The following is a 26305-nucleotide window of genomic DNA, read 5'->3' as shown; positions in this document are numbered from 1 at the left end:
TTGGCTTCCTGGCCTGTCTCATGGTGGCAATGACATCCTGAGATAACCCTGAAGACGCTAGGAGCCAGGACTCAATGGCCACACAGTCAGGTTGAGGGCCACAGAATTCAGATGGAAAAACGGGCCTTGTGACAGCAAGTCTGGGCGGTCTGGAAGCGCCCACGGTTGACCCACCGTGAGATGCCACAGATCCGGGTACCACGACCGCCTCGGCCAGTCTGGAGCGACGAGAATGGCGCGACGGCAGTCGGACCTGATCTTGCGTAACACTCTGGGCAGCATCGCCAGAGGAGGAAACACATAAGGCAGTCGAAACTGCGACCAATCCTGAACTAACGCGTCCGCCGCCAGAGCTCTGTGATCCTGAGACCGTGCCATGAATGCCGGGACTTTGTTGTTGTGCCGTGACGCCATGAGATCGACGTCCGGCGTTCCCCAGCGGCGACAGATCTCTCGAAACACTTCTGGGTGCAGAGACCATTCCCCCGCATCCATGCCCTGACGACTGAGAAAATCTGCTTCCCAGTTTTCTACGCCCGGGATGTGAACTGCGGAGATGGAGGCTGTGGCTTCCACCCACTGCAGAATCCGCCGGACTTCCTGGAAGGCTTGACGACTGCGAGTGCCGCCTTGGTGGTTGATGTAGGCGACGGCAGTGGCGTTGTCCGACTGGATACGGATCTGCCTGCCCTCCAGCCACCGATGGAAAGCCAATAGGGCTAGGTACACTGCCCTTATCTCCAGAACATTGATCTGAAGGGAAGACTCTATCGGAGTCCAGGTTCCCTGAGCCCTGTGGTGGAGAAAAACCGCTCCCCACCCTGACAGGCTCGCGTCCGTGGTGACCACAGCCCAGGTTGGGGGTAGGAAGGATTTTCCCTGCGATAGAGAATTGGGAAGGAGCCACCACTGAAGTGACGTCTTGGTTGCAAGGGAAAGAGACGTTCCTGTCGAGGGAAGCCGACCTCCTGTCCCATTTGCGGAGAATGTCCCATTGGAGTGGCCGCAGATGGAATTGCGCGAACGGCACTGCCTCCATCGCTGCCACCATCTTCCCCAGGAAGTGCATGAGGCGCCTTAAGGGGTGTGACTGACCCCGAAGAAGTGATTGCACCCCTACCTGCAGGGAAAGCTGTTTGTCCCGCGGTAGCTTGACTACCGCTGGCTGTGTATGAAACTTCATCCCGAGGTAAGTCAGTGATTGGGTCGGTGTCAACTTGGATTTCGGGAAGTTGATGATCCACCCGAACTGCTGGAGAGTCGCCAGAGCGACAGTAAGGCTGTGTTGACACGCCACCCGAGAAGGGGCCCTGACTAGGAGATCGTCTAAGTAGGGAATCACCGAGTGGCCATGAGAGTGTAGGACCGCCACAACGGATGCCATGACTTTGGTGAAAACCCGTGGGGCTGTCGCCAGGCCGAAAGGCAATGCCACGAACTGAAGGTGTTCGTCCCCGATGGCGAAACGCAAGAAGCGTTGATGTTCGGGTGCGATCGGCACGTGGAGATAAGCATCCTTGATGTCGATCGATGCTAGGAAGTCTCCTTGTGACATCGAGGCGATGACCGAGCGGAGAGATTCCATCCGAAACCGTCTGGTTCTCACATGTCTGTTGAGTAGTTTGAGGTCCAGAACGGGACGGAATGATCCGTCCTTTTTTGGCACCACGAACAAGTTGGAGTAAAAGCCGCGACCACGTTCCTGAAGGGGAACGGGGATCACAACTCCTTCTGTCTTCAGAGCGTCTACTGCCTGAAAAAGTGCGTCGGCCTGAGCGGGGGGCGGAGAGGTTCTGAAGAAACGAGCCGCAGGACGAGAGCTGAACTCTATCCTGTAACCGTGAGACAGAATGTCTCTCACCCATCGGTCTTGAACATGTGGCCACCAGGCGTCTCCAAAGCGGGAGAGCCTGCCACCGACCGAGGATGCGGCTAGGGGATGCCGAGAGTCATGAGGAGGCCGCCTTGGAGGCAGTGCCTCCTGCGGCCTTTTGGGGGCGTGACTTGGACCGCCACGCATAGGAGTTCCTCTGGCCTTTCTCCGGCCTGCCGGACGAAGAGGATTGCGGCTTGGCGGAGGGACGAAAGGACCGAAACCTCGATTGTATTTTCCGTTGCTGAGGTCTCTTCGGTTTGGACTGGGGTAAGGAGGAGTCCTTTCCCTTGGATTCCTTAATAATCTCATCCAATCGTTCGCCAAACAAGCGGTCGCCAGAAAACGGCAAACCGGTTAAGAACCTCTTGGAGGCCGTGTCTGCCTTCCATTCGCGGAGCCACATGGCCCTGCGGACTGCCACAGAGTTAGCGGATGCTACAGCTGTACGGCTAGCAGAGTCTAGGACTGCGTTCATGGCGTAGGAAGAAAAAGCTGACGCTTGAGAAGTCAAAGACGCAACTTGCGGAGCAGAATTACATGTGACAGCATTAATCTCAGCCAGACAAGCTGAGATAGCTTGTAGTGCCCACACGGCTGCAAAGGCCGGGGCAAAAGACGCGCCCGTGGCCTCATAGATGGACTTCACCAGGAGCTCTGTCTGCCTGTCAGTGGCATCCTTTAGCGATGAGCCATCTGCAACCGATACCACAGATCTAGCCGCCAATCTAGAGACTGGAGGATCCACCTTGGGACATTGAGCCCAACCCTTAACTACGTCAGAGGGGAAGGGGTAACGTGTGTCAGTGAGGCGCTTAGTAAAGCGCTTGTCCGGAACCGCTCTGGGCTTCTGGACAGCATCTCTGAAGTTAGAGTGATCGAAAAACGCACTACGTGTACGTTTGGGGAACCGAAACTGGTGTTTCTCCTGCTGAGACGCCGACTCCTCTACAGTAGGAGGCGGGGGAGAGAGATCCAACACCTGGTTGATGGACGAGATAAGATCATTCACTAAGGCGTCCCCTTCAGGTGTATCAAGGTTAAGGGCGACGTCAGGGTCAGAGCCCTGAGCTGCGACGTCCGCCTCGTCCTCCAGAGAGTCCTCAAGCTGGGAACCCGAGCAGCGTGAAGAAGTCGGGGAAGATTCCCAGCGAGCCCGCTTAGCCTGTCTAGGACTGTGGTCCGGGCAGGAGTCCTCCACGTGAGACCTAGGGCCCAACCTGGGAGCGCGCTGCGGCGCGGACCGAGAGGGGCCTGGAGGCGACGATCCAACAGGGGCCGGGGCCTGTGTAAGGACCGGTCTGGACTGCAAAGCTTCTAGCAGCTTGGCAGACCATTTGTCCATAGACTGAGCCATGGATTGTGAAAGTGACTCAGAGAGTTTCTCAGCAAAAGAGGCGAACTCTGTCCCTGCCGCCTGGACAGGGGGAGCAGGGGGGTCTACATGAGCCGAGGGGCCCACTAGTGACAGAGGCTCCGGCTGAGCAAGCGAAACAGGGGTCGAGCATTGCTCACAGTGAGGGTAGGTGGAACCCGCAGGTAACATAGCCCCACAAGAGGTACAGGCCGCAAAAAAACCCTGTGCCTTAGCAGCTTTGCTCCTTGTGGACGACATGCTGTTGTCTCCTAGGAGAATGATCACTGAGGGTATATGGGCAAAAAAGGGTATACAGCCCGACCGAACAGAAATATATATATAAATACGTATCTATTCCGGCACCCTAGGGGGACCAGCACCGGGTGACCGGTGTGGCTTACCGACCGCTAACAAGCGGAGTGTGTGTCCTCCAGATTCCCTGCCTTAGGTCCCCCGGAGCTGCAGAGCTGTTCACTGAGAATCCTCCACCGGCAGAATGCCAAAAAATGGCTGCCGGAGCTCTCAGGGGAGGAGTGGAGCCGTGGGCGGCGCCAGGAAAGTGCGGGAATCTGGGGTCCCCACAGTGATCAGTGAGGGGGGGAGGAAACATGCAGGATGCTCCGGCCCTCACATCCGACGTCAGGTCGGCAGTCCCGCCCTTACCCCTGACAGGCAGGCCCGGGGGCGGGATTTTTGCGACTAGGCCGCGATGAAGCCGGGGACTAAATTTGAGACCGCGCCCGACAAGCAGGCACGGTCGGCGCGGAAGTCCGCCGGCCTTCTCAATTCAGCAGCTGCCGCAGCGTCCGGGAAGAAGGTGCGCTCCCTGCACAGTCCCCAATGGGGACACAGAGTACCTTAGAGTTGCAGGGCCCGGTCCCTGAGGTTGAATAGACTCCGGTCCGGCAGATTCCCACAGGGGCTGCGAAGGGAGCACGGTCCCAGTAAATGGATGACCGCTCAGGATCCCACTTCTCCCAGAGCCGCTAAGGGATGGTGAAGGAGACGGCATGAGGCTCCGGCCTTTGTACCCGCAATGGGTACCTCAACCTTAACAACACCGCCGACGTAGTGGGGTGAGAAGGGAACATGCCGGGGGCCCCGTGGGGGCCCTCTTTTCTTCCAACCGACATAACTAATATGAGAATGCATGAGTGGATGTGTGCCTCCTTCCACACAAAGCATAAAACTGAGGAGCCCGTGATCCACGGGAAAATGTATAGGCAGAGGGGAGGGGTTACACTTTTTAAAGTGTAATACTTTGTGTGGCCTCCGGAGGCAGAAGCTATACACCCAATTGTCTGGGTCTCCCAATGGAGCGACAAAGAAATATACAATATGATTGCTCAGCCCCCATTCGCAGCTTAGAAACTTTATGTCGGGATGCTTTGGAAAAGTCATCAGATGTGTGATAAGAGATGGCCTGACCCCCACCAGCTCACATACCAGCATAACTAATAAGCCAAGATGAGTGCAAAATGGGGGTCATCAGCTGTTCTGTGTAGTCATGGGGGGGGGGGGGGAGGGGGTGTCAACAATTGTAGAACATATGCCTGTCGCCAAGTTTGGGCAGCTCATCCCCATTCAATTGAAGACACATCCTCAGGATAAGCGTTACAGTATCAGTACCACAGTGAGGAGCCCACTTTATTCTGCTCATAGTGGGAGGCTCAGGGGTCATGCTGATCAAGGATGTCTAATGTTCAATTCTCTATAAAAATGAATCCAAATATTTAGGTAACCCTGTATTAGTGACAAGTGATTCCAGATGACATTGGGAAAATAAGCCAGAGTGTACTTTAAATAAACTCAGCTTTAATTTAAAATGGATACTGTTGGTTTTAGCTTTAAAGGCAAGGTGTCACCAGGTTTTTCCCTTATAAGCTGTGGCCACCACCAGTGAGCACTTATATAAAGTATTCTAGAATGCTGTATATAAGTGCCCAGGCCGCACTGTAAAATATAATAAACACCTTTATAGTACTCATCTAGGGGGCGGTCTGGTCCGATGGGTGCTGCTGCTCTTAGTCCAGCGCCTCTGCCAATTTGTGAGATCGATGTCCTCCTGCCCAGCCCTGCCTCATTCATAAAGAGCCCTCCATTGCGCTGCACATGTGCACTTTGATCTACCCGGTTGAGGGCAGAACAATGTATTGCAGTGTGCATGTGCAGGTGGTCTTTCACCTTTCTTCGCGCCTGCACATTACAGTACTTTGACCTGCCTTGCTGAGGGCAGAGCAAAGTGCGCATGCGCAGGAGTGCAATGGAGGCCTCTGTGTGAATGACATAGGATGCGTCATCAAAACGGGGCTGGGCAGGAGAATGGCAGAAGGAAGAGGAAGAGGCGCATGACCGAGAGCTGTGACACTCATCGGACCAGGCCACCCCAGAGAAGAGTATAATAAAGGTGTTTTTTTTTTACATTCTACAGCGCAGCCTGGGCACTTATATACAGCATTCTGGAATGCTGTATATAAGAGCTCTAGAATGGTGACCGTAGCTTATAGTTGAAAAATCTGGTGACAGGTTCCCTTTAAAAGTGATATTCCCATCTCAAAGATTCTATCCAAATGTGTAGTAGATGTAATAATACTAGCAACTACCTCCAATTAGAAATGTAGTATAGTTCTCCTGAAATAGCCATGTCTCTTACCTCATGTGCAGGGCATTGCAACTTAGGTACCCATCTTTATGACCATGATAAACTAGCTGTCACTAAATGAGTGGTCGTAACTACAGATACCTAAACTGCAATGCCCTGCACATGAGGTAAGAAACATAGCTATATCAGAAGAACTATACTACATTTCTAATTGGAGGTATTTGCTAATATTATTATTATACCTACTACATATTGGGATAGGATCTTGGAGATGGGAATAGCCCTTTAACTGTAAAATGCATCTAATATAGCAGATGAAGTCTCACCCGTGTTCTGACTTCTTCCTGCATTCCTCAGTTTTCCGCCTCTCCTCCTGAAGCTCCTCTACTTCCCACTGTTGTCTCAATAAATCTTCCTGTTCTTTCTTTAACTTTTGAGCCTAAGTGGTGAAGAGAGTTAGTGATAATTAGACGTGTTTTATTAGGTATCTGACTAGGGGTACTTTGTCGGCAAGAGTAGTTGAAATAAATCAATGTAACGGTTTAAGCTGCATGCTATTGTAATAACTACAAATACTAGCTGTGTAATGAATGTACTATATCATATGGAGCAAGACATTAGTATCCAGAGATTTCATTTCCTAAATTAAATATAAGATAAATGCTCCTTTGCCAAACAAAAATCGCTCCAATACATGCAAAATATATAATAGTGCAGCTTTACAAATGTCCTGTTATTTTCTGTGTACACATCCTAAGACCTGGATTCAAAGCAGTCTAGTCAGTTCTGTAAGACAACCACTAAGTCTTCTTGTATTTGGAAGGAATTTCCCCATAAACTGGAAGTGTCAGAATATCTGGGTCTTGACATGCACCTCCGCCATTTTTATCCGTCATGGCATCTGACATCTCACCTCCACATCCCTAAACTTCAGCTCCTCCATTTGCTGCCGTAGGACCTCGGCACGTTTCACTTCTGCCTGACGTCGTCTCTCCTCTTCCTTTTTGAGTCTTTCCAGGGCCGCCCTCCTGGCGAGCTCATACTGGTTTTCAAACCTTTTTTTTTCTTCCTCTTCAACTAATTTTTCCTACAAAAGAAAAATATTGCAGTCACATTTTTGCAATTGACCTTAAAAGAAAAATCTCGTCCTGTATTAGAAGACAATAACGTCACCAACCCACTAACAACATACGTCAATTTGCAATAAACGAGAAAAACTGATTTTTGTGTACTCACCGTAAAATCGTTTTCTCTTAGCTATCATTGGGGGACACAGGACCATGGGTGTTATGCTGCCTATCCATAGGAGGATTCTAAGTATATGCAAAAGCATAGCTCATCCTCTGCAGTATACACCCCCTGACCGGGCCAGGCAGCCTCAGTTTTAGTACACAAGCAGTAGGAGAAAAAAAGAGAATTTTGTTACTTACCGTAAATTCTTTTTCTTATAGTTCCGTATTGGGAGACCCAGCTCCCTCCCTGTTGCCTGTTGCCAATTTTCTTGTTCCGTGTGTTATCACCGGCTGTTGTCGTGGGCAGAGTCTCCGGTTGTTCCGGTTCCTACTCTGTTCTACTTGTGGGTGGCTATTCTCCTTCAGCTTTTGCACTAAACTGGCTAGGACTGGCTACCAGGGGGTGTATAAGCTCAGAGGGAGGAGCTACACTTTTAAGTGTAGTACTTTGTGTGTCCTCCGGAGGCAGAAGTTAAACACCCATGGTCTGGGTCTCCCAATACGGAACAATAAGAAAAAGAATTTACGGTAAGTAACAAAATTCTTTTTTTCTTTATCGTTCCTTTGGGAGACCCAGACCATGGGACGTTCCAAAGCTGTCCCTGGGTGGGAATAAACAGAAAAAACTAAGAAGCAGGCGGAGCGTAACTTCACAAGTGGGCGACAGCCGCCTGAAGGATGCGTCTGCCCAAGCTCGCATCTGCCGAAGCATGAGCATGCACTTGGTAGTGCTTCGAAAAGGTATGCAGGCTAGTCCAAGTGGCAGCCTGACAGACTTGTTGAGCCGTAGCCTGGTGCCTAAAAGCCCAAGAGGCACCGACAGCTCTGGTCGAGTGTGCTTTGATCCCCGGCGGGGGAGGCACCTGAGTACTCTGGTAGGCGTCCGAAATGGTCGATCTAATCCAACGGGCCAAGGTCGGCTTAGAAGCAGAGAGACCCTTGCGCCGCCCTGTGGTTAGCACAAAAAGAGAGGTGCACCGCCTAAGCGCAGCGGTGCGAGACACATAGATCCGGAGAGCACGCACCAGGTCTAGAGTATGCAGCGCTTTCTCAAAGCGATGAACAGGGGCCGGACAGAAGGAAGGCAAGGAAATATCCTGGTTAAGGTGGAAGGGAGAGACCACCTTAGGAAGAAAGTCCGGGGTCGGACGGAGAACTACCTTGTCTTGGTGAAAAACCAAAAAAGGTGACTCCGAGGAGAGCGCAGCCAAATCAGAGACTCTCCTGAGAGAAGTTAAGGCAACTAGAAAGGCCACCTTTTGAGAAAGACTATACAAAGAAACCTCCCTAAGGGGCTCGAAAGGGGGTTTCTGCAATACCGTGAGGACCAAGTTAAGGTCCCAGGGATCCAAGGGCCGCCGATAAGGCGGAATGATGTGAGACGCACCTTGCATGGAGGTGCGGACCTGAGCCAGCCGGGCGAGACGCTGCTGGAACAGCACTGATCGAGCTGAGACTTGTCCCTTGAGAGAGTTGAGGGACAGTCCTAGCTGCAGACCGGACTGTAAAAAAGACAGAAGGGTCGGCAACGAGAATGGCCAAGGAGAATGGCCGGAAGAGCGACACCAGGACAGGAAAATTTTCCAAGTCCTGTGATAGATCTTGACGGAGGAAGACTTACGGGCCCGAGTCATAGTGGAGATGACTTCAGGAGGAATACCAGAAGCCGTCAAAATCCAGGACTCAAGAGCCACGCCATCAATTTGAGTGCCGCAGAATTCGGGCGGAAAAACGGACCTTGCGAGAGCAGGTCTGGACGGTCCGGAAGATGCCACGGCATCTCCACGGAGAGTTGGAGCAGGTCCGGATACCAAGCTCGCCTGGGCCAGTCCGGTGCAATGAGGATGACTCGACGGCCCTCCATTCTGATCTTGCGCAGGTCAGGGCAAGAGAGCTAGAGGGGGAAACACGTAGGACAGACGAAACTGGGACCAGTCTTGAACCAGAGCGTCCGCGGCGAAGGCCTGAGGATCGTGGGAGCGAGCCACGTAAACCGGAACCTTGTTGTTGTGACGGGATGCCATTAGGTCCACGTCCGGAGTGCCCCACTTGCGGCAGATTGACTGAAACACTGCCGGGTGCAGGGACCACTCGCCACCGTCCACGGATTGACGGCTGAGATAATCTGCCTCCCAGTTTTCTACGCCAGGGATGTGGACTGCGGATATGGTGGACTTTGAGTCCTCCGCCCATTGAAGAATGCGTTGGACCTCCAACATTGCCAGGCGGCTGCGTGTCCCGCCTTGGTGATTGATGTAGGCAACCGCTGTCACGTTGTCTGACTGGACTCGAATGTGCCTGCCCGCCAACAGGTGGTGAAAGGCTAGGAGAGCTAGAAGCACAGCTCTGGTTTCCAGCACATTGATTGAAAGGGCTGACTCGGACGGAGTCCAAGTGCCCTGTGCTCTGTGGTGGAGATGTACCGCTCCCCAGCCGGATAGGCTGGCATCCGTGGTGAGAATCACCCAGGACGGAGTCAGGAAGGAGCGCCCTTGAGACAGGGAGAGGGGTCGAAGCCACCACTGAAGAGAGCTCCTGGTCCGTGGCGACAGAGCCACTAACCTGTGTAAGGAGGAAGGCCGCTTGTCCCAACAGCGGAGAATGTCCAGCTGCAGAGGACGCAGATGGAACTGGGCAAAGGGAACCGCCTCCATGGAGGCCACCATTTGACCCAGCACCTGCATCAGACGCCTGAGGGTATAACGGTGGGGCCTCAGGAGAGAGCGCACCGCCAACCGGAGTGACAGCTGTTTGTCTAAGGGCAACTTCAGAAGTGCCGGCAAAGTCTCGAACTGCATCCCTAGGTACGTGAGACTCTGGGTCGGAGTCAGGGTGGATTTGGGCAGATTGACAATGCACCCGAATTGGGCTAGGGTGGCGAGAGTGAGCCAAACACTCCGCTGACAGTCTGCGCTGGATGTACCCTTGACCAGAAGGTCGTCCAGATAAGGAAGCACTGCTAACCCCTGGAGGTGCAGGACCGCAATCACTGCCGCCATGACCTTGGTGAATACCCGAGGGGCCGTGGCTAACCCGAAGGGGAGAGCCACGAATTGGAAATGATCCTCTCCTATCGCAAAACGTAACCAACGCTGATGTGACACTGCGATTGGCACATGTAGATAGGCATCTCTGATGTCGATGGACGCCAGGAACTCCCCTTGACTGCGATCAGTCATAGAGGCAATGACTGATCGCAGAGACTCCATGCGAAAATGCCGCACCCGGACATGCTTGTTGAGAAGCTTGAGATCCAGGATGGGCCGGAAGGTACCGTCCTTTTTTGGAACTAGGAAGAGATTTGAGTAAAAACCTCTGAACCGTTCCTGAGCGGGAACTGGGACAATCACTCCGTTTGCCTGCAAGGACGCCACGGCCTGCGAGAAGGCGGCGGCCTTGGAGCAGGGGGGAGTTGAGAGAAAAAATCTGTTTGGAGGGCTGGAAGAGAATTCTATCCTGTAGCCGTGAGATATGATGTCTCTCACCCACTGATCGGAGACTTGCTTTAACCAAGCGTCGCCAAAGTGGGAGAGCCTGCCACCGACTAAGGACATGGCTGGAGCGGGCCGAGAGTCATGAGGAAGCTGCCTTAGTGGCAGAACCTCCTGCGGTCTTCTGCGGACGCGCTTTTGGGCGCCAGTTGGATTTCTGATCCTTGGCTGAGTTAGCGGACGAGGCGGAAGGCTTAGAGGATGACCAGTTGGAGGAACGAAAGGAACGAAACCTCGATTGATTCCTACCCTGGGCGGGTTTCCTGGTCTTGGTTTGTGGCATGGAAGTACTCTTCCCGCCAGTAGCTTCTTTAATGATTTCATCCAGCTGTTCACCAAACAGCCGTGAACCAGCAAAAGGGAGCCCAGCAAGAAACTTCTTGGAAGAAGCATCTGCCTTCCACTCTCGAAGCCACAAAATCCTGCGGATAACAAGAGAATTAGCTGAAGCCACCGCAGTGCGGTGAGCAGCCTCTAGCATGGCAGACATGGCATAGGATGAAAAAGCTGAAGCCTGAGCAGTTAAGGTAACCATCTCAGGCATAGATTCCTTGGTGAGGGAATGCATCTCCTCTAGAGAAGCAGAGATGGCTTTGAGAGCCCACACTGCTCCAAAAGTTGGGGAAAACGCGGCCCCCGCAGCTTCATACACAGATTTGGCCAGAAGGTCAATCTGACGGTCAGTGGAATCCTTAAGTGAGGTGCCGTCAGCCACCGACGCAACGGTCCGGTCTGATAGCCTAGACACCGGAGGGTCTACCTTTGAGGAGTGAGACCACTCCTTGACTACCTCAGGTGGAAATGGAAACCGGTCATCAGAACCACGCTTTGGAAAGCGTTTGTCAGGGCAGGCCCTGGGTTTGGTCACAGCGGTCTGAAAACTGGAGTGGTTAAAGAACACACTCTTTTTCTGCCAAAGAGAGTTGCTCCTCTGACACTGGCAGATTGAGATCCAGCACAGAATTAATAGAAGCAATCAAATCACTAAGATCTGAGTCACCCTCAGAGAAATCGATGGGATACATAGCCTCCGAGCCCCCAGTGAGGGCATTCTCCTCATCTTGAGAGTCAGCTCTTGAGACAGAGCCGTGGGATGGGGAGGGGGAGGAAACCCTGCGCCTTCTCTTAGAAGGACGGGGTCTGGGATCAGATGATGAATCCTCCGTGAGCTCCGATGGACGGAGGTCAGAGGATAGGAGTCCTCTGTCAAGAGTATTAGAGGCACCCTGTGAGGGGGGCTGATGCATATTCATCAAAGTCCTGGACAAAAGCCCCATGGACTCAGCAAATGACTGGGATATGGACCTAGAAAAAGACTCTACCCAGGCCGGGGGTTCAATCACAGGTGCAGCAGCAGCCTGAGAGACCACTGGGGGTGAGACTCCAGGCTGTGGCACCGCCAAGTTAGAGCAGACATCACAATGTGGATAGGTGCTCGGCTCAGGCAGCAGTAGCTTACATGCAGTGCATGCAGAATAAAGCTTTGGAGCCTTGCTCCTTGTGTGAGACATGCTGCTGGAGTGGGGGCTTTGCAGAGAATGAACCCCAGGGAGAATATACAGAGGTCCACAACCGGAGACCGGCTGTGGCTTACCAGACCGCTGAGCGCGGTGTTGTGTGCCCTCCAGATCCCGAAGCCCGGTCCCCCAGTCGCAGCACCTCAGCAGAGATGCAGAATGCAGGATGTCCCAGAGCAGAGTGTACTCTGCCTGAGAAGAGGGCGTTCCTATAAAAGAGCGGGAACTAGAGGGCTATAGAGACCTGCAGGGAAGGAGGGACGCCCCAGCAGTGGGGAGTGTCCCTCCCCTGTGTAGAACGGCCGCCGGGAGGAGCCGAACCTGTCCCTCTGCATGAGTGACATGCGAGGGCAGGAAAATGAAACTAGGCCTCCGGCGAAGCCGGGGCCTAAATCTAAGCGGCGAGGACGACAAGCAGGCACCATCGGCGCGGTTCTCAGGCAAAAGCTAGAGAACCCGCCGGAAAAGTTAAAACAATCACATACAGCATACTCTCCCATTACAATAAAGAACCGGGACCCCCAACATAAACGTCTCAGGTACTTAGCTGCTGAGATGCAGGGCCATGTCCCTGGGGATGAGTGCTCCGGTCCAACAGAATCCTCAAGGGGCTGTGGATGGAGACCGGACTCCTGCCAGGCATGGAGACCGTGCTGGCTCCCACTTCAAACCAGAGCCCAGAAGGGATGGTGAAGGAGCGCGGCATGTAAGGCTGCAGCCTTGTAAATCAACCTTAACAACACCGCCGACACAGTGGGGTGAGAAGGGACATGCCGGGAGTCCAGACATGGACCCGCTTTTCTTCAAACTCTTTCCAAAAGTCAAACAAATCAGATGAGAATGCATGTGTGGATGTATGCCTCCTGACACAAAGCAATAAACTGGCTAGGACAGGCTATCAGGGGGTGTATAAGCTCAGAGGGAGGAGCTACACTTTTAAGTGTAGTACTTTGTGTGTCCTCCGGAGGCAGAAGCTAAACACCCGTGGTCTGGGTCTCCCAAAGGAACGATAAAGAAAAAAGCAGTAAAAACTTCTCAGAGGAACATGAGAAAAGAAGAGTCATAACCAAATAAGGTACTGAGAGAACCAAGGCCCAACAGGGCAACAGGGCGGGTGCTGTGTCCCCCAATGATGGCTAAGAGAAAACAAATTTACAGTGAGTACACAAAAATCCGTTTTTCCTCTGACGCCTCATTGGGGGACACAGGACCATGGGACGTCCTAAAGCAGTCCATGGGTGGGAAACATAAAAGAACACAACACAACCCAAGGACTAGGAACCAGTCCCAGACAGCCTGGAGCGCCTACTGAGAGAGGTGCTCTACTGCCGTTTGCAGAATTTTCCTACCCAGATTTGCCTCAGTTGAAATCTGGGTATGGACTCTGTAATGCTTTGAAAACGTATGTAGGCTAGACCAAGGTCGCAGCCTTACACACCTGTTCCACTGAAGCCTGATGCCGAATGGCCCACGAAGCGCCAACTGCTCGCGTGGAATGAGCCCGCAGCCCACTAGGAAGGGGTTTGAGTTGCAAGCGGTAGACTTCCTGGATCGCAGAGCGAATCCAGCGTCGCCTTTGAAGCTGCCTGTCCCTTCTTAGGCCCCTCAGGAATGACGAACAAAGAGTCCGTTTTCCTAAGGGGGCTGTCCTGGATATGTAATATCTGAGAGCTCTGACGAGGTCTAACGAATGCAGAGACCTTTCCACCCTATGAACTGGGTGTGGACAAAAGGAAGGCAGAACAATGTCCTCGCTCAAATGAAACGGGGTAAGAAACTTTGGAAGGAAATCCGGAAGGGGGCGCAGAACCACCTTGTCCTGGTGAAAGATCAGAAAAGGCTCGCGGCAAGAGAGTGCTGCTAGCTCCGAAACCCATCTGATGGACGTAATTGCCACCAGGAATGTTACCTTCCAGGACAGAAGAGCAAGGGAGGATTCCTTGAGGGTTTCAAAGGGAGACCTCTGGAGACCGTCCAGAACGAGGTTGAGGTCCCATGGGTCCAGCGGCCGTTTGTACGGGGAAACTAGATGGGAAACGCCCTGGAGGAAGGTCTTGACTTGCGGTTTTTGAGCCAGGCGGGATTGGTAGAAGATTGAGAGCGCTGAGACCTGCACTTTAAGGGAACTGAGAGCCAACCCCGCTTGCAAGCCAGACTGTAGAAAGTCGAGAATTCTGGAGATGGAAAGAGGCATAGGCTGGACGTTAGTTTCCCTGCACCATGAAAGGAAGATTTTTCACGTACGGTGGTAAATGCGGGATAAAGCAGGCTTTTGGGCACTGATCATGGTGGAAATACCCGCGGGGGAGAATCACGCTCTTGTTAGTACCCAGGTCTCAATGGCCATGCCGTTAGCTTCAGGGCTCTGGAGTTATGATGGGAAATAGGCCCTTGAGTCAGCAAGTCTGGTATGTCTGGAAGGCGCCACGGTGTGTCTGCGAGCATTTGTACTAATTCGGCGTACCAGGCGCGCCTGGACCAGTCCGGTGCTATCAGTATCACCGGGACTCCCTCTGCCTTGATCTTCCTGATTACCCGCGGCAGCAGGGGTAGAGGTGGAAATATGTAAGGCAGGCGGAAGTGGTGCCAGGAGCAGACTAGAGCATCCGCGCCGATGGACTGCGGGTCGCGTGACCTGGCTATGAACGTGGGTACCTTTGCATTCAAACTTGAGGCCAATAGGTCCACGTCTGGTGTGCCCCAGCGAGTGCAGATGTGTAGAAACACATCTGGGTGGAGAGACCATTCTCCGGCGGCCAGGCCTTGGCGACTTAGAAAGTCTGCTGCCCAGTTCTCTACCCCCGGTATGTGTACCGCTGATGTCACTGATCCCGTCGATTCGGCCCAGCTGAGGATCTTGTGGGCCTCGAGATAAGCCGCTTTGCTGCGGGTGCCCCCCTGCCGATTGATATAGGCTACAGCTGTCTCATTGTCCGATTGGACTCGAATCTGGCGACCCGCTAGCAGAGGGCAGAACGCTCTGAGCGCGAGGAAGATCACGTGGAGTTCCAGGATGTTTATGGGTAGGAAAGACTCCTGGGGCGTCCAACGTCCTTGAGCAGTGTGGTGCCGGTACATGGTCAGGACCAGCCAGTTCACTGGGAGAAAAGATCTCCCCTTCGATAGGGATGAGGACCAAAGCCACCAGCCGAGTGCGTACCTGACTGAAGGCGTCAGGTGAAGATGTCTGTCCAGGGAGAAGGGGCTCTTGTCCCAGGCCGCTAGAAGGGCTAGCTGCAGTGGGCGGAGGTGCAGTTGAGAAAAGGGTACTGCTTCCATAGCCGCCACCATCCTGCCGAGCACTTTCATGCTGAATCGAATGGAGCGAGACGGAGGACGTAGAAGGCAGCGTACCGCTCGTTGAAGAGCGATCGCCTTGTCCTGAGGGAGAAGGATCAAGCCCCGACGGGTGTCCAAGGACATGCCCAGGAAGGTGATGGATCGTGATGGGATCGGGGATGATTTGTCCAGATTCACTAGCCACCCTAAGCGGGATAGGGTGTCCACAGTGATCTGTACGCTGGTTGAGCAGTCGCGAAAGGAAGGGGCCTTGATGAGGAGGTCGTCCAAGTAAGGGAGAACGACTACTCCCCTGGCGTGAAGGACGCTCATGGCAGCCGCCATGACTTTGGTGAAGACCCTTGGTGCGGTGGCAAGGCCAAAGGGTAGAGCTACGAATTGAAAGTGGGAGTCCTGAATTGTGAAGCGGAGGAACTTTTGGTGATCTGGGGCGATGGGTATGTGCAGGTACGCGTCCTTGATGTCTATGGATGCGAGGAATTCCCCTTCGACCATGGATGCAATAATGGACCTTAGGGACTCCATTCTGAAACTCCGTACGTGCACATGTTTGTTTAGGTGTTTGAGGTCCAGGATGGGTCGAACTGACCCATCCTTTTTGGGGACCACAAAGAGGTTGGAATAAAAAACCCCAAACTTCTCGTCGTCTGGGACAGGTATTATGACTCCTGCTGTTTGGAGCGAGTGGATTGCTGAGAAAAAAACTTTGCGTCGTTTTCGAGTCTTTGGGGGGTTTGAGAGAAAGAACCGACTCGGGGGTCGGGTCCGAAATTCTATGTGGTAACCAGAAGACACAAGGTCTCGCACACATTTGTCGTCTGAGGCGGCAGCCCAGATGTGTTGAAAAAGCTGCAGTCGACCTCCTACAATGAGTGTGTCTTCCGGGGCGCCGAAGGAGTCATGAGGGGGAAAAACGTTGTGGCCGAGTCTCCCTAGTCCTGGACTGTTTCGGTGTAGGCTGCCATGACGAAGTGGGTTTCGGGGAGAGCTGAGAAGGTCGGTCCCTGCGTAGCCCGCGGCAGCACGGGATGTCGACCAACCAAATGAGTTACGAAAGGAGCGGAACGAGGACTGTGGACGTCTGGTGAAGGACGTCCTGGACTTCAGCTGGGGGAGGGAGGTACTCTTTCCTCCCGTGACGTCAGAAATGAGCTTGTCCAGACGTTCACCAAACAAATCAGTCTGGAAAAAAGGGGAGGCCCGTGAGAGACTTCTTGGAGGCCGAGTCCGCTCGCCATTGTCGGAGCCAGAGAGCTCTACGGATGGCTATGGTATTTGAGGCGGCAAACGCTGCGCAGGTAGCAGCGTCCATGGAGGCCTGCATGAGGTACTCCGCCGCAGCGGCAATTTGAGCTGTTACCTCTGTGAAGGTATGAGTGAACTGGGATTCCTCAAGCAAAGTGTTAAGGGATTCTGCCCAGACCGAGATCGCCTTTGCGACCCACACAGAGGCAAAGGAGGGCGAGAGGGAGGAACCCGCAGCCTCAAAAGCAGAGCGGGCAAGGTGCTCCACCTGTCTGTCTGTCGGGTCCTTAATGGAAGAACCATCGGGTAAAGACAGGAGTGTCTTTGTGGTAAGGCGGGACACCGGGGGGTCGACCGAGGGCGGATCGGCCCAGCCCTTAGGGGCAGGTGAGGCAAAAGGGTACCAGGACACCTGAGTTTTCGGTTACCGAAGCGCCTGTCAGGCTTCTCCCTTTGCTTTGTGAGGATATCCTGAAACTCTGGGTGATCAGCGAAAACCTTTTGGGGTTTCCTTGCCCTCTTAAAGGAGAACGCATGGTCAGTGGTAGTGGATGGGGGATCCTCCACATGCAGAGTTTGGTTGATTGCTGCTATAAGGGAGTCTATTGCAGTTTGATCATCTGGGGAGGATGAAACCAAGGAATCCTCCTGGTACAAACAGCATTCTCCCTCCTGCAGCTCTTCAGAAGCCGTGGAGCGTGTGGGAGAGCCTGCCCTGTGTGCTCCCGAGGGAGAGCCTGCTGGAGACACCCGGCCGTGTGCTCTTTTCCTGATCCCTGCAACCGGTGAAGCATGTGCCCGGATTATCTCAGAAAGATCCTCCATAGGGGTATCCTCAGGCTGCGTTCCGTCCAGCGACCCAAAAGGATGTGGAGGACGACATTGGATAGCCAGCACCAGGTTCTGTGACAGTTTTTCCATGGATTGGGACAGAAACTGTGCCCATTCCGGTGGGCTGGGAGCCCTAGGCTCTGGACTGACGGTTGCGGCGGTGGTGGCAGGGGGGCTATAGGGGCACAGGACTCACAGAGAGAAGAGGTGTGTTTACGTGGTAGCTCAGCGTGGCAGGCAATGCAGGCTGAATAATAGACTATGTGGGCCTTAGCACTCCTAGTGCCCTTAGAATTCTGCATGTTCCTAATAGGAGTATGCCAGGAGGGGGAGCAATGCTCAGCAGGGCTACAAGTGAAGCAAGCACCTCACCAGAATCAGCCGATGGCCCTGTCCTCAGGAAGGAGTAAGCTCTGTGGAGATCTTCCCACGCTTTCCTGGGGGGCGGGGCTTATCGCGCCCACGGGGCTTAGCGCTAAAAGAGCGCGAAGAAAAAGTCAGTGTGCCCCCCCTGCTGTGGGAAGTTATAAACAGCGGGAAGGGGACTTCTGACAGATTTCCTCCCTCTCCCTCCAGTCAGCACACAGCTTGTCGCTGGTGGTTATCTCTGCCGGCTTTTCTGCTAGAGCAAATAAACAGAGCAAATAAACAGCGTGAGTTCCTGAGCTCTGTGCCCTCCCCCTGCCACCAGGAAATTATCTGTGCAGGACTTTCTGCAAACAGCGAGGGACTCACCCCCCCCCCCCCCCCCCCTCCTCCAGCCAGCAAGCTAGAGAAAAGTTAACACTGTGTGTTCAGGATCCTTGGGGCTCTCCTCCTTGCAATCAGCAAGGGACTCTCTCATAATAAATACTAATAAATAAGACTGGTTGCAGTCCTGGGAGCCTTCCCTGCACCGTCTTTTCTCCCTTTGTCTGGGAAACCAGTCAGGGGGGATCTCACCTTAAATAGTGCTTCAGTCCAGGTAGTGAAAATAGCAGAGTCAGCTTGCTGTGTCCGGTCACACCGGTGCCATATTCAACTCAGAGCCTGCAAAGAGGGGCTGAGGAATTGGTGCCATATTCAACTCAGAGCCTGCAAAGAGGGGCTGAGGAATTGGGCTATAGGGGCACAGGCCTCTACCCTGGGCTTTGGAAAATCGGTGTCTGTGGAACCCGTCGTCCAGTCCAGGATCCAGCGTCGCAGGAGGGGGTACGTGGAGGCGACACTCCACGTTCCCGCCAGTTGATGGTAGTGGGAGATCGGTCCCAAAAGGAAACCGTCGCCCTCAAAAAATAACAAACCTTGAAAGGTAGTGCCTCCTACAGACACTAAGCTAAAACTGAGGCTGCCTGGCCCAGCCAGGGGGTGTATACTGCAGAGGAGGAGCTATGCTTTTGCATCTACTTAGTGTCCTCCTATGGGTAGGCAGCATAACACCCATGGTCCTGTGTCCCCCAATGAGGCGTCAGAGAAAAGTGGTCTACAACTCACCTGATCCTTCTCTGTGACCTGCTCTTCCCAGGCATCAACTACATACTTTTTATGTAAGCTCGATTCCACCTGCATAGAAATTCATAAGGCAAAAGCTGTAATTTTCTAACAAGAGGTATAAGACAAGGACAGCCAAAGCATATGCAGCTATCTGCATGTAGAGGTTAACCTAAAATTATATTAATAAAAATGGCAGTACCAGCAGGAAGAGCACTTCCAAGCCTAATTTGCATTTCAATAAAATACAAAGACAGGTACTATCTACAAGAACACCTTTACAAGGCCAGTCTGGTTCCTCCATGACTGAGAAATCAGAATTTGCATTGATATGTAAAGGAGGCTGAAAGACTATGGTAGATGTGAAGCCTCTGTCACTCCAGCTCCCCACCGAATGCTGCCTCCTTCTGCATGACTGACAGACTCTATGTTGCATGACTTCAGGCAATGGAGCCATCAGTCAAGTTGGAGGAGATGGTGCTTGGTAGAGAATAGACCTGGAGTGACAGAGGCTTCAGATTTGCAATAGCTCTTCAGCCTCATTTGCATATCAATTCAAACTCTGTTTTTTCAGTAATGGAAGAACAGACTGGCCATGCAAAGTTACTGCTGGACCTGTATTTGAAAGAGCTATGTCTGCATATAAATAGCTTGGGATATGAAATCCTGCTGACAGACTCCCTTTAACGACAAATTTTGAGTCAATATCTGTTTAACTAAAAGACTAAAGCCTGCTTTACACGGGACGACCGATTGTGCGATTTCACAATCGATAGTACCCACCCCCGTCGTTTTTGCGTCACGGGAAAAATCGCTGTTCGTGGCGCACAAACTCGTTTAACCCCCGTCACGCGCACTTACCTTCCGGACGACCTTGCTGTGGTCGACGAACGTCCACTTCCTGAAGTGGGAGGGACGTTCGGCGTCACAGCGACGTCACACGGCAGCCGGCCAATAGAAGCGGAGGGGCGGAGATGAGTGGGATATAAACATCCCGCCCACCTCCTTCCTTCCATTAAGCAGGCGGGTGCCGTGGGACGCAGGTAAGCTGTGCTCATCATTCCCGTGGTGTCACACGGAGCAACGTGTGATGCCACGGAAACGATGAACAACCTGCACCCATGAAAATAAACCAGATTATGAAAGTTAACGACGAGTACACGACTCACGATTTGTGAGCGATACTGCGTCGTTCAGAGGTGTCACACGAGAAGACATCGTGTGCTACGAAAACCGTGACCCCGACGAAATATCGCACAATCTATCGTCTTGTGTAAAGCCCGCATTAAAGGGGTTATACAGCTTATTTTGACTTTTTTTTTTTTGTTATTTCACTATTGGGCTACATTGGGGCAGGTAAGTAGATAGCAACTACCTACCTGCCCTGCTGTCAACCCCTCTCCCCCGTCTGAGTGGTCATGTGACCGCTCCTGCAATGATTTTGCTGCTTCCTGTGGTGATACGTCAACAGGGGCTGGACCTTGTTGACGGGCATCACAGCCAACGTCATGTTGCCGCCCTACAGCCAACCAAGTACAGTGCGATGAGCCCCCGCCCCTCTCATCTTTCCCCGTCCCTCCCCACATTCCGTACTCTCCCCCGCTCCCTGTGTGCTGCTATCTGTGCCATGTATGTGCCCGGGTCCTGGACAAACAGGGGGGCTCTCTCTGTCTAGGACACAGTCAGCGCTGTTTGCCACAGCTCATTATTATGATGTATGGGGCCCAGATGACTGTGCAGCCCCCCGCACCCCCCCACTCCCCTGTGCGCTGACTCTCTCCTCACACTGTGATGAATGCAGCTTTTGAATACAGCCAGGAGCAGAGAGCAGGGACGTCACCTGACACCAGCGAACAACAGCACTGAGCACTGCATCACCTAGCTGTAAGCAGGTTGCACTCACGACAGCATGTAGGACAAGATAAAGCATAGGGGAGGGGGGCGGCAGAGAAGAGAGTGCAGGGGGAGAGAAGACAGTGCACAGGTGAGAGACAGAGCGGGGGCAGGGGGGTGCTGGGGGGGCAGAGGAGACAAAGTCCATGAGGGGGGGATTATATTATATAACTCTAGGTGTGTGTAGGTGGGTGTATGTGTGTGTGAGTATATATGTATGTGTGTATATATCCTATAGACTTACATTGGGGGCTATATATAGTTTTCATTACATAGTATTAATTTATCTATCAGGTGCTGGGGCAGAATACTGACAGGGAATGTGTGCAGAGGGCGGGGCTGGACAGTGAGGCCGGGCGGTGCCAGCTCTGTGAGGTTTGGCACAAGAAGAGGTCATGTTTGATTGAGCTGCAGGTAAACAAAGAGCTGCACAGAATAAAGGGATAATTGAAGAGGAAAAAAGTTAGAAAACAAAAAAAATAAATAATGTAGGTGTGTTTTATATGACAATGCAGCACAGATTAGCGTAAAAAATTCTTTTAGAGTTTATGTTGGACAACTCCTTTAAGTTAGGCCTTTACCTCACGCAGCCTCATATTGTTGTTCTTCCACTGCTCGTATAGTAACTCCTCAGCGAGCTAGGACAAAAAAGTTTAAGTTTTAATTAATTATTTCATCTTTTTAATAACTGCACGTATTTGAGTAAAAGGTGAACAATGTTAGGAAACCTTTTTCCTTCTATCCTCCCGTGCCGACCTCAGCCCGTCAGCCTTCTCCCTCATGCTAGCGATGTCAGGATCCCTGTTTTGAGCGAGCTCCCGAAGTTCCTCCTCAAGTAAATCTCGCTCTTCCTGTAATAGTTTGCGAAGCTCTTCTCTTCGTCGCTCTAAGTTCCTTTTTTTCTCCTCTTTCTGCTTTTCTCGATGGTAAGCGTTCATACTAAAAAACATATTAAATCATTTTCAGACGCTCATAGTATTGAGGTCCACTTTTCAGATATAAAACCAGCTCTCATGGCTGACGTCTATGTGGACAACGCTGATATATTGCACAACATTGTAAATAGAAGGTGAAAAATAAGAGATGAAATAAGAGCAATGCAATCCATATTGAAGGGAACCTGTCAGGTCCAATATGCACCCAGAACCACGAGCAGCTCTGGGTGCATATTTCTAATCCCAGCATCCGGTAGGATAGATAAAGAGATCTTTAGAAAAAGTGTTTCTAAAGATCTTTTATCGTATGCTAATGAGCTGGGGGACTAGTCCCAAGGGTGTTGCTTCCCTTGCTAGTCGGTCCCATCAGCATGTTAGCACACCCCTGTGAATACGCGGCGTCAGAGGATGATCTCACTCACCTCTCAGCTACCATCACCGCCCGACACTGGATTTCGGCTCACTGTGCATGACCCTGGAGTTTTGGTCATGCGCACATTATGACCGAACCTCCGGGATCATGCGCACTGAGCTGAAATCCAGCGTCGGATGGTGATGGCAGCGGAGAGGTGAATGAGATCATCCTCTGACACTGCACATTCATTAGCATGATAGCACACCCACAGGGGCTTACTAACATGCTAATGGAGCCGACTAGCGAGGGAAGCAACGCCCAGGGGACTAGTCCCCGAGTTCATTAGCATATGATAAAAGATCTTTAGAAACACTTGTTCTAAAGATCTCTTTATCTATCCTACCGGATGCAGGGATGGTTAGGCAGGGATTACTAAAGCTGCTTTCACACTTGCGTTGTTTTGCATCAGTTGCAATCCGCCGCCTTGGGGAATTATGATAACCGGCAAAATATTTTGCAGGAATCCGTTTATTTCCTCATAAACTTCTAATAAGGGCGGATTGCAACTGACGGTCTCGCGTTACATCAGCCCCGCGGCGCATCAGTCGTTTAGTAACTGATCGTCGGGCGGGAGGAACGCAGAATGTAACTTTTTTTGTTGTTGTGAAAAAATGCACTCCGCAGGATTTCGTCGGAATCTGTCAAGAGGCAAATTGAATGTCTATGGTGCTGGATTTCGTCGTCATGTGTCACGCGACGAATTCCAATGCAGGATTCCGTCACGTTCTACTGAGCATGCCCAACATAACGTTCTAAATCGTGTAAAGGAGCTCCTTGGACGGACGGGGTCTCGGTCAATCTGTCTCTCTCAACAATCACAAACGGATAACGTTTTTTTCACAGGAATCCGTTGCCTTTATTGTCACACTATTTACAACGTTTCAGTCACATCCGTAACACAACGCATTGTGACTGATGGAAAACAACGCAAGTGTGAAACCAGCCTAATATGCACCCGAAACTGCTCGTGTTTCTGGTTGCATATTGGACCTGACAGGTTCCCTTTAATAGTTATGAAAGGTCCCAACATAGTTAGGAGTCTAAATATAATGTGAGATCAAATATTAGTAGCTATTTTTAAACATTATTTTATATTACCATGCACCAAGATCTCCAACCTTTAAATATAAATCTCTAATTTTATGGATGTGAAAAAGCGGACATAATAACCTCTGTTCATACGAAATCCGCGAACTCCACTGGGCCTGTTTGCTGCTGCACACGTCTGACTGTTTGAAATACCGGTTGGTCGTATCCCACTCATGGCGGAATCGGGCCTCTTGTTCCCTGTGGCGCACGATCTGCTTCTCCAGCACTCTACTACGACTGTGCCAGTGTGATGGAATTGTAGGTAATGCCATCTGTGTAAAAAAATTACAAATGTACGTGAGAGTCTGATGCTATTATCCTGGTTCATACATCATTGGTGCTCACTCTAATAGACAGTCCATGCCCGTGAAAATCAGAAATAAAGAGAAAAACAAAGAGTGGCACTCACCTTTTTTAAAAAAAAAAAAACACACTTTTTCATATTCTTTAAAAATAGGTGAGTGGTCAGATGCAAGCTGTACAAGGATAGCGGACGTTTTGCACCTAGTGCTGCTTACACAGGTCCCGGGACCGGTGGAAGCACCATTAGGCACAAAACGGCCGTCATCCTTGTACAGCTTGCTTCTGACCACTGACCTATTTTTAAAGAATATGAAAAAGTGTGTTTTTTTTAAAAAGGTGAGCGCCAATCTTTTCTTATTTTCATGGGCATGGACTGTCTATTAGAGTGAGCACCTCCTGTTTACCACCAGGAGTTGCCACCAAAGCCGGTATGCTTAATTACTGCACCGAAAACAAGGGACTGTAGTGCAGAACCGCTGTTTTCTGTTGCTAATTTCGTACATCATACAATCAGTCAAAATGTACTGCCAATCACTTGTTCCTCGGGTGAATTGATCTTTTGGATTGTACAAAAGATCATGGTTCTTTGCAGTACGACGCCCTATATAAATAGCACTTGCATTGATAAGAATAATGGCATCCTATATGCCTCTATTACAGATCGTTCAGTGTGCATCTGAAGCGTGGTGTGCGGTCACGCTATTAAATCAGGAAAATGGCAGCAGACTGGCCAATATTTAGTGCCATTGATTGGCTTGTTTAAAATCGGGCCTTAAGTCATGTGTTGGTCATACTTAAGCAGCAGATTGCAAGAGGGCAGAATTAAAAGGAAATTTATCAGATGTGTTATGTCTACTAAACCATCTACTGATTCAGTTAAGGGGCATTAGGCATTTTCAAATGTGTATGTGTGGTCACAGATCAATTAAAGGGGTATTCCCATCTCAACGTGATCCTATCCCAATATATAGTAAGTGTAATAATAATAGCAATTACCTCCAATTACATAGTGTAGTTCTCCTGAAATAGCCATGTCTCTTACCTCATGTGTAGGGCATTACAGCTTAGGTATCTATGGTTAGTTGCTCATGGTCATAACCATGGATAACTTAGCTACTGCAATGTCCTGCACATGAGGTAAGCAACATGGTGAATCAGGAGAACTATACTATTTCTAATTAAAGATATTGGCTCAATTATTACACCTACTACATATTGGGATAGGATCTTGGAGATAACAACACCCCTTTAAATCAATGAAGATAAAAAGGATTTCTAAAACGTAAATGGGCTGGCAAGTGCTCCGAGGGTTGTCACAGTTGTGGCATGTACTATAGTGGTCTACACTATACCTTAATGGACAGCTCAAGAGGTGTGACATCCAGAAAGCACCGTACTGAGATCTTGCTCATGCAGACCCCAGTCAGGGCACTTAAAAGGGGTTATCCGGCTCATTTTGACTTTTTTTTATTATTTCCCTATTGGGCTACATTGGGGCAGGTAAGTAGATAGTGAGCACTTACCTGCCCTGCTGTCAGCCCCTCTCCCCCGGCTCAGAGTGGTCATGTGACCGCTCCTGCCGCGATTTTGCTGCTTCCGGTCATTTCATGTCAACATGGGCAGGGCCATGTTGACATGCAAATCTGGAACAGCATGCTGCCGCCCTACTGGGAGGGTACAGTGCGTGGAGTCCCCGACCCCCTTCTCTGCACCCTCCCACACATTCCCCCGCACTCCGTACTCTGCCCACAACCTCCCCCTGCACTGCTGTGGGGTCCGTGACCTGGGAGAGGGGCCTGGCGGCGGCTGCCGTGGTGTCAGCGCCAGCACCGGGCCCCCTGCTCAGGATCGCACATTCAAATGTACCGGCATCACAGATCACAGATGCCAATATATTTGAAAGCGCTGATGAGAGGGAGCGCAGCTTCTCATCACTGCCCGGCTGTCTGTGCTCTCTTCAGCACAGTGGTGACGTCACTACTGTGCTGATATGTCCAGAGCACAGACAGCGCGCGAACGTGCAGGAGCGGCGGGGACCGAGAACGGGTGAGTATGTACTCCCTACAGGTGTTCCCTATAGGGGTAGAGGGGGTCGGTGCAGAGCGCCGTGTGTGCGTGCGGTGCAGAGCCATATGTGTGTGTGTGTGTGCGGTGCAGAGCCATATGTGTGTGTGCAGTGCAGAGCCATATGTGTGTGTGCAGTGCAGAGCCATATGTGTGTGTGCAGTGCAGAGCCATATGTGTGTGTGTGCGCGGTGCAGAGCCATATGTGTGTGTGCGCGGTGCAGAGCCATGTGTGTGTGTGCGCGGTGCAGAGCCATGTGTGTGTGTGCGCGGTGCAGAGCCATGTGTGTGTGTGCGCGGTGCAGAGCCATGTGTGTGTGTGCGCGGTGCAGAGCCATGTGTGTGTGTGCGCGCGGTGCAGAGCCATATGTGTGTGTGTGCGCGGTGCAGAGCCATATGTGTGTGTGTGTGGTGCAGAGCCATATGTGTGTGTGTGTGTGTGTGTGCGGTGCAGAGCCATATGTGTGTGTGTGTGTGCGGTGCAGAGCCATATGTGTGTGTGTGTGTGTGTGCGGTGCAGAGCCGTGTGTGTGTGTGTGTGTGTGTGTGTGGTGCAGAGCCATGTGTGTGTGTGCAGGGGGCGAGGCTGGACACTGGGGAGGGGATGGACACTGAGGCTGGGCGGTGCCAGCTCTGACTGGGAGGTTTTGCACAGGAAGTGGTCATGTTTGCTAGAGCTGAATGTAAA

General features: G+C 51.8%; 1 protein-coding gene across 3 annotated transcripts in view; it reads right to left on the bottom strand.

Moving 5' to 3' along the window:
• The window catches only part of TCHP (trichoplein keratin filament binding), a 99064-nt gene that overhangs the window by 55421 nt on the left and 17338 nt on the right, over positions 1 to 26305 (bottom strand). For 2 of the 3 annotated variants that reach the window (XM_075320043.1, XM_075320044.1), the window contains 6 exons: positions 23332 to 23522; positions 21540 to 21750; positions 21393 to 21449; positions 18922 to 18990; positions 6746 to 6919; positions 6159 to 6271 (listed from right to left, as the gene is read on the bottom strand). In XM_075320043.1, coding sequence (XP_075176158.1) covers positions 6159 to 6271; positions 6746 to 6919; positions 18922 to 18990; positions 21393 to 21449; positions 21540 to 21750; positions 23332 to 23522 — 815 coding nt within the window. The remainder of the gene's footprint in view (positions 1 to 6158; positions 6272 to 6745; positions 6920 to 18921; positions 18991 to 21392; positions 21450 to 21539; positions 21751 to 23331; positions 23523 to 26305) is intronic. The other variant, XM_075320046.1, reaches the window with a different exon arrangement.

Source organism: Anomaloglossus baeobatrachus, chromosome 1 (genome assembly GCF_048569485.1).
Source record: "Anomaloglossus baeobatrachus isolate aAnoBae1 chromosome 1, aAnoBae1.hap1, whole genome shotgun sequence".
Taxonomy (NCBI): Eukaryota; Metazoa; Chordata; class Amphibia; order Anura; family Aromobatidae; genus Anomaloglossus; species Anomaloglossus baeobatrachus.
Note: the sequence above shows the minus strand (reverse complement) of the source record. Positions and strands in the feature narration are given on the sequence as shown.